Here is a 12,951-nt window from a genome sequence, read left to right on the forward strand (position 1 = left end):
TAGCGGTTTTTTTTTTTTTCCCCCAAAACTCCTTCACTCAGTGACACACCTCTTAGCTCTTCTTGTCCAACTGTTAAGCCATATATTGTCCTTGGCCCCCACATATACCTTAAATGCATTATGAGCTCAAAAGCCATGTATAGCACTTTTAACTCCTGGAGCCTTGCACTGTACTGAGTCCTGAGTCCCTGTTCCAAACGCTTTTTGACTCTTTTTTCATGTAGCAAATCACAGGGTATCTGACACTAACGTCAGCACTTTCCATTGTCTTTTTCTCTGAACTAAATGATGTCTCAGCAGTGAGCTGGCATCTGAGGGGAGGGTACTGTGTGAGGAGATTGCTAATATGCAATGATAGTTTGCAGTGAGAAAGTGAATGATGTAAAAATGAGAGAAGACGTTTATATTCGAAACTGAGTCGCTGTGTACAGAAAGTTAAAAGAAAGATTTAGCCCTCACATCCTTATTTTTTATACTTACTACCACCACAATGACCCTGAACAAGAAATAGAAATTTAATTTTTATTTTCTTCAAGGATTATCGACTTTGGCAATTGAATTGTCAAGTCATCAAATGCATCATGTCTGCCATGGACTGCAAAGATGACCAACCAACAGAGGTTGTAAATGAAGCCATTCTGCTTCAAGTAATATTATTTTTTGGCTATTTTGCTAAACGATGTCTTTTTTTTAAGTCAAAGTTGAGAACATCTTAGCTTGGTATTCTGCTGAGCATAGTAACTAGGTTCATTGCTCGGCATACCTCATTGAAGACCGTATGACTTTATGTAAATTTGGTGAGTTAGGCAGTGACACAGAGTTGATTTTTCTAGACAAATAATACTCTTATAGGTGTCAAAGCCAGATCCCAGTCTCCGTAACAGAAGGAAACTTTGTGAGAAATAAATCTGGGAATAAACCATTTTGCAGATTTTGCACAGTAAAGTTAACCCAAAGACACAATTTAACTGTGTCCTTTCTGGCTGTGGTGTCAGCATGTAATCTGAGTTGAGAGTTTCCTATGGGACATCCAGGTTGGCCACCTCCCCAAAGCCACAGGGGATTCGGGGAGCTAGGCGCTGACCTTATTTCTGTGTCCCCCTATGGAAAGGTCTCGAGAGGCGTAGCAAAGTGCAGATGCTCCCGCCAAGAGGGTTGTCCTCACGCTTTTAACAAGGACAGATGGGAAAGAAGGTGATCCCCACACCCTTAAAGCATCCCCTAGAGTACCAGGCACATCTGGCTGTCCCTGAGAACTCCACAGCTGAAGCCTCGAAGCAGTTACGACTACATAATTTTTAGTGCACCTCATTCCAAGAATTGTTACAAATTTCAAGATAGCCACAGAAGAGCATGGAACTAAGCGCGAAACGCTTTCAAGGACGGGGCCCTGCGTGACCGCACAGGCTGTACACCCAAGAAGCTGGTCCTTCCTTGAGAGTTAAGTGCCTCAGTGCTTAACTTTGATTATTGGCATCCTTAGGAAGACCTAAAGGAAATTAAAGAATGCTACCAGGGATGCTCGCGCACACACACACACACACACGACACACACACACGTACGCAATGCCTGTATCACACCATCACCTCGTCAGCAACTTCGGCATCTTATGAAGTGAATACTCACCTGCCTGATTAATTCGGATCAGTTTACCTCCTGGAAGGTGCCTGGAATCATGTAATTCAAGTCAAGGGCAGGCAGTGGGAGAGGGGACGGTTGAGATAACACATTCATTCCGCCTAATCCCTCCAGTTTCACCAACTCCCTTTCTCTGGCCTTCTACAAGTATAATCTGCAATCTCTACACAATAGCCAGAGTGACTTTCTAAAAAATGTGTTTGGTACTGGGCCCCCTCCCCGCTTTCTCCGCCTGAAACACCTCAGTGGTATTCTGGTACCTTAGAGTCAAGTTGAAAATTGTCACCTTGACTCCAAGGCTGTGTGTGTTCTGGTCTCTGCCGGGCTCCAGCCCCCCCACTTCCGGTCTCCCCCCACCCCCCAAGCCTCCTCACTTCTTCCTGCCTCAGGGATTTTGCACATACTGTTCCCTCCCCTGCGGTTTGCCCCTTCCTCCCAACCCCGCTTTCTCCAGGGCACAGTTCCAACCCTCCATCTATACACACCCCTCACCACCAGTCTGGGTTATACACTCTTGTTGCTCCTTTAATTTGTCTTCAATGTCTGCCCCCTGACTAGACTTAAACATCATGTCCGTTTTGTGCATCATTCTGTCCCCAGTACCTAGCACAGTGCCTGGGACATGGCGAATGCTCAAAGGTGTCTGTTGAAAGAATGAATAATTCATCATTTACGCTTAATTAAACAACATCTTGTGTTATTTGTCATCCTTCACTAATCTCACTGATTGGTTTTGAAGCTCTTTGACATCAGGCACCGTGTCTGTTTTTCCACATCTCCCACAGTGCTCACGTGTGCGTGGTCAGGGGATGTTAAGATTGTGAGGATTTCCATACTCGACTTCCTACCGTTACAGTATAGATAACTAAGAAAGAAATGCAGTTATGTATTTTGTGTGCGTAAGTTATTATAGATACCTTCTGCTGATTGGCAAGGTGAGTAATAACCAGAGCTAGACGATTTTATCTATGGGATCTGTGCCTCGAAAGAAAAATTCGGCTGTGACGTAAATATCTCCCTCATGATCTTGGTTTACCGATTTTGGAAATGGCCTTGATATGAGACTTTAAAGAACTGGTTATGCTCAGCGTACTCTGGTGTGAGTGCATCATGCATTCAGGTATACAAGCGCGTGCATCTTAATGACGGGGATATGCTGAGACGTGTCATTAAGAGATTCTGTCATCTTGCGAGCCTCATAGAGTGCACTTACACAGACCTAGCTGGTTTCACCTACTACACTCATGCTATGATAATCTTGTGGGACCACTATCATATACACAGTCTGTCACTGACCAAAACGCCTTATAAGGCATGTGGCTGTATGTAAACGTGCATAATCCTATCTGTTGTGATAATAACTCTTAAAATTTATTTGTCCGGGAAAAGAAATTTTCTATAATGTGGCTTGTCCTCAGCTCCTTGTTCAAAATGGCATTTGTACGGTAGATGTCCAGTGATAAAAATCTCAATGGAATACTCAGGGGCCTTGAAAATGCACATCAACTGGCCCAAGGAAATATTAGCAAATGCTATCTGATATCACCCATGATATGAAATGGGTGATGATCACAACTAAAAACTAATGAGGACCCAGTAACTTTCACAACCGAAACTTTGACCTGCTGGGAGGTCCTAGTCCTCCTGATAGACGTTTCCCCTCGCTGTGTTGTTTTGGCAGATTGGCAGACCTAGATAACATTTAAAATATTTTCGGCTTAATTAACGCATCCACTTTCCTACTTTCTTTCAAATGCCTTTTGCAGACACGAAGCCCAAAACTGCCTCACAGCCCTCAGCCTCCCAGCCTGGGTGACCCGGTCGAGCATCTGTCCGAGACGTCCGGTGACTCTTTGGAAGCGATGTCTGAGGGAGAAGCTCCAAGTCCCTTCTCCAGAGGCAGCCGGACCCGAGCAAGTCTCCCAGTGGTGCGGTCAGCCAACCAGACGAAGGAAAGATCTCTGGGTAAGCCCCCCGCAAAGCAGTCTCTGATGCCCCTTTTTGTACTGCCTGTGTGTATTTTTATACCTCTGAACACATACCGCTGCATCCAAATGTCAATTCAATCTCGATCTGTAAAAACACAAGTACTGAGAAACGTCACTGATTGAACACCGAGCGGCAAGCCTAAGCTGTCCTCGCAGCTGGGTGCTCCCAGATCTGTCTGGGATTCACCGCTCAAGCCAAGAGGCCAGCAGGACTTGCCTGTGTTCCTGGCATAGACACTAGCGTGGGACAGACTGCAGAATGGGTGTCATTTCTCAGGAACCTCCTTCCCCATCTCAGAAGTCTAGATGGTTAGGGTACAAGCCCTGTGATGTGGGTGGGCACCAGCCCCTCACCACTGTCTGGCAGTCTGAGAGGGGCGGATATGAATGGCTCCAGGAAGAAGAGGTGCAAGTGGCCCCAACCCCCATGGCTGTTAGTGGAAGCTGCAAACTCAGGGCTGTCCGTCTGTCCCACCACTGCATGGATGGGCGGAGGGGCTTGGCACGCATTCGGCATAGCTTTTCCTCTCAGCAAGCTTTCAAGAAAAACTAGAGGATTCTCTTTCCACCTTACCACTTAGCATTTGATTTTTCATATGGGATATTATTCACTTTTTTTCTTGCTCTGCTTTTTTTCCCCCTGGCCCTTTAACAAAACGTACAGGTCATGACAACTTGGAACTCTTTGCCAATAGTGTTTCATAAGCTTAACCTGCCACTTCAAACACATGGTACCTGTGTTTGCAGACAGGATCAGGGGACTGAGGGAACAGGAAGAGGGTCAACCCGAAAAGGTCTTCAGGCTCAGGTCCCTGCAGAAGTCAACTGAATTCTGCCTCATAAAACCTAGCAAACGCCTTGCTTGAAGAAGAGAAGATGTGAACTGACATCCTGATTTCATTTCCTCAGTTGCAGATGACAGTGAGAGCAGATTGGGTTCAGACATTATCCTAGCTGACCTAAAAGAAAAAAAAAAAAACTATTATTATTTGCATTATCGATATTAATTTTTAACTCAAATTTTGTGTACTTCATCTTAGCTTAATAAGATGAAGCTAAGCCTTACTTTACAAATGACAGAAGAAAGCCACAGAAAATGTGCCCTTTTTTTCTTTTTTTTAGGTCACATCATTAATTCAATGGCAGAAGCAGGCAGTTTAAAGCCTTCAGTTCCTAGGGCCTCACCTACAAACAAAAGCAGGGGACATGCAGGGGTGTGGTGCGCCTGAGGAGCATCCTGGGCGAGGGCAGTGTCAGGGTGACACAGGCTTCCGGGAGCTTTCCATCTGAGTTACGGAGCCCTGGGCTCTCTTAAACCCACTCACCTCAAGGCAGGAGGCCGCTAAGGGGTGGAATTTCTCCTTTGTGCTTTGCAGGAAACGAGCGAGATTCAGGTCTCTGTAAAGACAGCCTGTGCTTTGCAAAATACAATGAAGATAAGAATAAATGCCTGTGTGCCTTCCCCCATGCCTGGGAAACAGCGAGACTGTTGGACAGGGGACCCTTTGTCTTGCAGGCGGGAATTTCCCCTGGCGGCCAAGTGCGCTTGGCAGTGCAGGTAGATGCTGGCGGCACTCAGGAAGCAAACCTCAGGACAGAGAGGTGGCAGCCTTGCCCTAGGCATTGCTAAGGGTGGTTGGTGTCGTCTCTCGGGGCGGATGCCCTTGGCCAAACTCTTGGTTTTACTCCAGGCACACCTTGCTGTAAAGTGCAGGCGATCGCAGTCACAGCAGATGACAAAGGGCATCTGGGGGAAAAAATGCGTTTATTCTTCCAGCGCCGTGAGGAGCTGTTGGCCTGTGATGTTCACAACTCCGGGATAGAAACGAAGGAACACAGTGACAGGAGAGGAATGAGAAGCTTGCCCAAGCGAGCGGAGCTATGGTTCCAGAAAATGAGCTGGCGCTGGGCCAGCAGGGTTGGTGCTGCCCTTGACCGCCTCTTCACGGCCTGTTTCGGAATGTCCTCCCCGCTGCACCTGGCTTTGCGGAGTAATTCAGTTGAGCCGGGATGGGAAATAAACAGGAAAGTGTGAGTCAGGGAGAGTCTAAACACAGTCTCCCTGCCAGGGGCCTCGTCCAGCTTCGTGTTCAGGAAAACCCCTGTGTGCCTGGCTTTATTTAACAGCCAGACACGGGCTCCTGGGGACAGCGGGCTCCTCAGAGAGCCCAGGACCGGGAGCAGTAAGCAGGTGTCTCCTCAAACCCAGTTGCTGCAGGCCTCAGAGGCTGCAGATTGGATGCTGAGCTTTGTCCTTCTGTAAACTCGCCGTTGGTGCCATTCGGACCCACTGGCATCTGTACATTGTCATTTTATCTTAATCTACGGAATTTTAAGATCTCCCCCAAAGCCTTGTTGATCCTGTCTTTATTTAAAATTATCATAGTTTGTTTATCATGATTTTTACGTTAATTTTAATTAAAAAAAACATTACCTTAAATTATTATTGATCTTGATTTTGGAGCCCCTCAAATTTTGCACCGGAAGAGATGCCTCACTCTCCTCACCCCAGTGTGCGTCCTGCATATCACCCCAGGAATGTCCTGTATCACCACCGTGGCCTGCAGCCACAGAGACAGGAAAGAGGCTGAGATGGGAAAGCCCAGCTCGCAGGCTTCGCCTCTGCACACATGCAGAGTGTCACTAGAGACCTGTGACAGCTCAGGCAGCGCAGAGGGAAGTCCTGGTCACCCTGAGTGGGGAGCCTGGGCTGGACAGATCCACTCCCGCTCCTGGAAGGGGGTGAAACGGCCCCTCACTTCAGGCAGCCTGTGCCTACAGATAAGCCTGCCTGCTTAATCATTTTCCCGCTTGAGTAATTCCTGCTTTCTATTACTTTAGTACCTGGAGGCTGGGAGGAAGCCAGGGAGGCTGGGTGCATTTCACAGAGTCTGTAAGAAGACACATAATGGAGAGGTGGGAGAGCCACAGGTGTTGGATAGGACAGAACTTAGACATGGCCGGTGTCTGTATAATGTTCTTCCTCAGATGCTGTTCTGCACGCAAGATGTACGCTTCTCATTTGGGAGAGGCGCTCTGGGTCTGCAGGCAGGGACCAGTGACAGCAGAGAGCTCAGGGGTCCTCTCTGATGCTGAGGGCAAACTAATCATTCTTGGAGATTTACTGAGCACAGAAGTAAAGAAAAAAATGTGCTCAGCGGCTCTGATTTATCCCATGACCAGGTTCCAGTGATCGGCACCTCTACATCTCGACTTCTGCAGCGTGCTGGCTTCCCAGTCCACTCCACCCATCCGGAGCCAAAAAGAATTTCTTCTCGGTGAAATTTATACCGTTTCTCCTTCCCTCCCTCTTCAGTGAAAATAGAGAAGATTAGGAGAAAGGAAGTCTACGAAATAAAGTAACAGCCCTTTGGCGGTAGAGTTTGATTTGAGAAATAATTTTTATGAAAAACCGCCTCGCCGATATTAGGTCTGGGTCTCAGTGATGGGGTCGTTGCCTTTTCATGATCTCTGGCTTCCCAGGGCCTGTCTGGAATGCGACCCTGGGCAGAGGCTGCCTACTGGTCAGCCCAGCCCTTCTGCGCGCGCTCAGGAATTTGGAAATAAAAGTCATGTGAAAACAAGAACGGCAGCAGCACTTCCTGCTGGCCGCAGCCAGATGCCCGTGTTGACCGTACTCTGACCGTTTAGCTTGTCTTTTCGTCCTCCTCATGGGGTCTTTTCGGATAAGGTCCGTTTTATCAAGTTTTTCTTTTTACGGATTGTGCTCTTTGGTGTCATGTCTAAGAACTCTTCTTCTACGAAACTCAAGGTCCTAAATAATAAATCCTATTTTTTCGCTCAAAGTTGTATGGTTTTCTGTTTTTCACTTACGTCCATGATCTATGTTCGTTTTTGTATAAGGTGCGAGACTTAGCAAAGAGACCTCCCTCCCTTACCAGCCCAGCAGCAAGACGTGTAGCTATGTGTGCAATAAATTGTCTCTTACACACTCAGACTGAACAAGCAAGAATGATTTTAAATGGCCTGGGAGGATTTTAGCCTAATTGATGGAGAGTTTTCTCGAGTGCGTATGTGGCTGTTCTTTTATTCCAAGGTGGTAACAGCGATGGCGTCTATTCCCTACGGGGAAGCCGGTGTTTAAGGAGCACAAGGTTCATGGTTGCCAGAATCTTTCCTCCTATGTGCAGGAATGGGTAAGAGGCTAGAGCAAAAGACTGAGGAAACCATCGACCAAGAGGAAAGCCAGGAAGGGTGGTGACCGAGAACTGTAAGACTCACGTTAGATCATCCGAGTGTGAAGTTTATCCTTTGGATAGTTAAAAAAATACTAACGTTGAGACAAGTGAAAAAGCGGTGTCGCTCTATAGAGTAAGTGAAACATTTATGAAATTTATTTTCCTAAGCAGTAGTAGTGATTGAAATGCAATGTTATAAAAACAAAAAATTTACGGAGGAGAGTGTCATAGTAAGTCGGTAGGTTTGGGGCACATCGCTGACCTTCATCAGGTGCTGCCGAAGAAAGGTCAGTAATTTCTCTAGCATGGGAGCCACGTGGATGCTGGTGGGTGGATATGGTGGCTAATGGTTCACTCCAGCCTCCTCCTGGTCGGCCTTCCTTTACTTTGAAGGCTGCAAAGCAGACTCATTCCAGATGTAGGAAGCAAGGCATTTGTGGAGGCTTTCGGGTTTTCTTCAGCGTCATTTATCAAGGACCCAAGGCATAATCACCAGCTTGATAGCATTGAGAGGCGTGGTGTAAAGGCATCCATTTTTCTAATACTGAGAGCATGACCTGGCTTTCTAACAGTACCTATCGACGGCTTCCCGCTCTCAAGGCAGCCTGGCTTTGGAGTCACAGCTGTCCAGGGTAGCAGGAAGCTTCCTCTTCGTCAAATGAATTCTGTGGTGTCCTAGTTCTACAGTGAAAATCAGCCCAATGAGTCTACAAGCCATCAAAGAAATCTATATTTGCTTAAACTAGCCCAGTTCTCTACAACTGAGCCCTGACCGATACAACGGGTCTGACTTACTGTATTTGTAGAAATTGTAGCATTGCCTGTTCTGTATGTTTTGGGAAATGTGACAAGTACTGTTAGGTACAGATGGACAATCTCTGGAGAGTTGGCAGTGAACTGGAGATGTGGTTTTCAAACTGCGTTCCTCAGAATTCTGTGGCGTTTTCTCTGCTGTAAACATTGCAGTTTCAGATAAGATTTCATTTGAAAAATGAGCGATGTTAAAGTGCTAACACACACAGGCACATTAAAACATTTAAAACGTTAACTAGACTAGGGGCATGGGGGAAGGAAGGAGGAATAAAGGAAGCAAGGAAGGAAGAAAAAGAAGAGAGGGAAGCAGGGGAAGAGATGGAGGGAGGGAGGGAGGGAGGGACGAAGGAAGTTATTAGAAAAAAAATGTCTTCTATACACCAGGAGCCCTTGAAGAACTTTAATTTGGCTGTATTAGGCGAGTTGAAAAGATTATCTCTCCGCTTTCTTACACTTGGTGTAATGAATGAAAGATAGTTTTTGTAAACTGAACCAATCTTTAAACTAAGGGGAAAAAAATGAATTTGGGGCTGGGAATTAATCACTCAAAGGAATATTTCAAGAAATCCTTTGATATAGTGAAAGAGTTGTGATACAAGTAATCACCCCTGATTTTCCCTCACGAGCTTGGATTTTCAGATATGAGGTTTTCTGAAAGACGGAAACGCTTATTCACATTTACCCACGTGGCTCTCAATTCACCCATGAGAAAGAACGTTCTTAGAAAAAAAGATTTTGTAGACTCCCGACATGTTGGTGCTTACTTTAAAAAATAAAGTTAGTTGGATGTCTTTGGAAATCTCGCTATTGAAATTCCTGGGTTGAACTTTTGGAATGGATTTCTCAGAATTTTCAGAAATCTTTTAGTTAATATGGCATCTCAGGAGGTCAGTGGCTTTTACCTATATCACTAAGATTACTTCGCTGACAGGATATGCGTAGGAAAAGCATCAATGGAGGTGAATAGAAGATTTGATTGACTCGACAGCTCAGAGCCCTCCGTGAGTCACCAGTATTTTGCAGGTCTGTCGTTGATTAGGTGGGAAACAATGAGGAGTCTTGGAGAAGACTTGGGATCTGCCATTTATTTCCTTCTTTACAGCTGACTTGTTCCTAAACCTGGATTACAGGTCATTTTTCATAAAGTTAACATAAAACACTTCTGTACTCTATGTAGGTGGGGGGCTACGAAGTCAAATAACTGGTTATGGGATTACGGGGTTTAATTTCCAAAGCCATTTCAGAAAATCAGTCTGCCAATAAGACATTGTGAAATATTCCTTTTTCTCTTTGTCACGGCCATGATACCCCATCCTAACCCAGACACCTAGATAATGTTTATGCTTTTTTTCTGATGTAAAAAAAAACGCTCTTATGCAAAAAAGAGCTCTTCGTCAAGTTTCATAAGACAACATGAGAGGAAGTAAGGCCAGTTTTATGTTATTTATACCTCTCTACATCCAAAATAGACTTGATTTGGCTCATTCAAAAACAATAAAAGTATATAAGAACCATTAAAATAAGAATTAATATAAGTAGCAGTTGAGCCAGAAAAAATAAAATAAGGATAATTGCTGTAATTACAGCCAAGACGAAATAGGTTAAAAGGAGCGATATAGTGAATCAAGTGGATTTTATTATTTAAGAAGAGGTATATACCATCTCATTAGGAAAAAAAGTTTTAAAGCATTATAATCTCAGAACTGCTATATCTTAATGTTGTTGACATCATCTTGTATAATAGTTATATTTAACAGTTGTATGAAAAGTTTTTCTTATAGCTACGTCTCTACATAAAACCTCAAAATCCAAAGGCATAGTATGAAGCCCTGTCGTTAGAAAGCGTGTCTTTCAAACCCTGTAGATCTCTAGTGGATCTAATCTGACACACAGAAAAATTGATGTGTTCTTAATTGACCTGATCCTTAGATCATTGGCCCTTGGCTCTTATTTGTCTCATCAGGGTGGATAACTTCAGATGGATAGGACAATTTGAGTGGCAGGTCATTGCTGAAGCCTTGAAAGACAAAAGAGAGTTAGAGAAGGAATCTCTCCTATGGCGACAAAATTCCAATTTTTAATATGTTCTAGTAATGCCAGCTCTTACTCCACACTCTCCGGTAATGAGATTAGAAGGATCTGGATGCAGTTGACATCCTCTAATGTGCTCTGCTGTGGTTTGGCTGGAACAACAGACATGAACTAAATGTGCCTGAACTACTTACAGGGAAAAGATTTAGTTTGTCAGTCTCCTGTTTTCCCGTGTTGTGAAAACTCTGCCTAAAATCTCTTGACTAAGTCTTGCAATTTTTTCGGTAACTGCAAGATTTATTGCATACTTAAAAGTGTTTTGCCAAGTTCATTTGTTCTTTAAAAGCTGACTTTAAAATGTAATCCTATACATTCATCTAATTCCGTAAGAATTCCCACACATTTTTTGCACCAGTTTTAAAGAATATTCTATGAAATAAGATGCACATTGGCTTTATGTCATACACGCAGGTGCCATCTTTGGTGCTCTCATCCGAGAAGTGGCTTTCCAGCGCTGCCTGCTGACATCTGCAAACTGAGATTTGGGCAGTTTTCTTATATTTCAGGAAGAGTATAAGAACCCAAGAAGACACACATTCTACATTGCTAGAGGGTGGACGTATTATGTCTTCCGAGGTAAAGGAGTTGGTGAAGGGTGCAGGTCACCTCCCTTCCAGATTTCTTAAGTTACCTCTGTGATTGGGGGTTGCAACTAAGCCATCTCAGAGTCTGGAGATGAGGTCCTGCCTGGACCACGAGGGGATTCACTGTCCGTCCAAAAGCTGCTTTGGACTGCGGTGGCAGGCGAGCCATGATGGTGGTGCCTCGGTTCTGATCTGTCTGAGACACGCTTTTAGGAACTGTTATGGGCTGAATTGTGTCCCTCAGATTCATAATTTTAATTCCTAACCCCCAATACACCTCGGAATGTGATTGTATTTAAATATAGGGCTTTTTAAGAGGTAAAGTTTAAATGAAGTCTTTAGGGTGGGCCCTCATCCAGCATGACTGGTGTCCTTACTTGAAGAGACTAGGACGGGGACACAGAGGGAAGACATTGTGAAGTCACAGGGAGAAGTCAGCCGTCTACGAGCCAAGGCAAAAGGCCTCAGGAGGCACCAGCCCTGCTGACACCTTGATCTCAGGCTTCTAGACTCCAGAACTGTGAGGAAGTAATTTCTGCTGTGTGAGCCCCCATCCTGGGGTACTTTGTTATGGCAGTCCTGGCAAACTAAGGCTCAGGAGACTCCCCCTTCTTTTTCCTGTCTCATTTGAGGGTGCAGTCAGGCTTATGGCATTCCTCACAAACTTAAAGCATTTCTTTCTTCACGATGGTAAAATTAAGTTTGTCAAGGTTTCTGTTTATTTTAATTTGGTTTTATTCTAGCCTCTTCAACCTGCATACAGTGTATCAACTTGGTTTCTTAGTATGGCAAGGGGAAATTTAAAAACTGCTACTACTGATTCAACTTACTGATACCTTTCTGTGTGACATCTCCCAAGCCCTATGCTCAAATTTAGTAAATGAATGTTGTTTGGCATCTACCTGATTTAACCGTATCCTGTCAAGAAAAGCTCCTATTCTCACCATGCTGCGTTTAAGTTCTTGGAAGTTTGATAATGTCATTAAAAATGATACTCTCACCAATTTTTTCACTTTCAGGATTTTTTCAAGGTGTTAATTGGCTGTCAGACATCTCTGGCTAAGTGTCTCCCAGTAATATAAAGCTAAACATGATAAAACTAAATCCTTCTCCCTCCCCCCCCTCGCCCCCGCCCCCAGAAGTTTTGCCCATTTCTCAATTTTTTTTTTCCTTCACTCATCTATGTATGTGTTTATTAGGAATCTGTTTAGTTTCTGGCACTGTTAACAGTGCCATGGTGAGTTATTTTTAAAAGATATGAAATCTGGTTCTTGTATTTAAGGAATTTTCAGTATAACTAAAGGCACATGGTGACCATGTAAAGACTTTAAAATACACATAAATCAAAGGCTACAAAAAAGAAGCTGTGCATACGCCCAGCCATGCTGGCCCCCTGGCTGTTCCAACATATTAGGAAAAATGTTAAGTGTCATTACATCGTAGTACCACATGAGGGTGTTTTAATCAGCTCCAGTAGGGGAGGGAAAGTAGCCATACTTGAGCAGGATAATAGGGAGGCCTTAATGTCTAGCTTTTGTGTTGTCCTTGAACTAGAGTATTTAATCCCAGCACACATGACTAGCAGGTCCCTCACGAGAAGTGTGGGAATATGCACCCTTCCCTCAGGGAGCTGCAGA

General features: G+C 44.6%; 1 protein-coding gene across 8 annotated transcripts in view; it reads left to right on the forward strand.

Annotated features, from left to right (window-relative positions):
* KIAA1217 (KIAA1217 ortholog) overlaps positions 1 to 12,951 on the forward strand; it is a 268,562-nt gene that overhangs the window by 130,308 nt on the left and 125,303 nt on the right. For all 8 annotated transcript variants that reach the window (XM_015585625.2, XM_015585624.2, XM_015585619.1 and 5 more), the window contains exon 3: positions 3,406 to 3,604. In XM_015585625.2, the coding sequence (XP_015441111.1) occupies positions 3,406 to 3,604 (199 nt within the window). The remainder of the gene's footprint in view (positions 1 to 3,405; positions 3,605 to 12,951) is intronic.

The sequence above is a fragment of the Pteropus alecto genome, unplaced genomic scaffold, assembly GCF_000325575.1.
Source record: "Pteropus alecto unplaced genomic scaffold, ASM32557v1 scaffold11, whole genome shotgun sequence".
NCBI classification, from domain to species: Eukaryota; Metazoa; Chordata; class Mammalia; order Chiroptera; family Pteropodidae; genus Pteropus; species Pteropus alecto.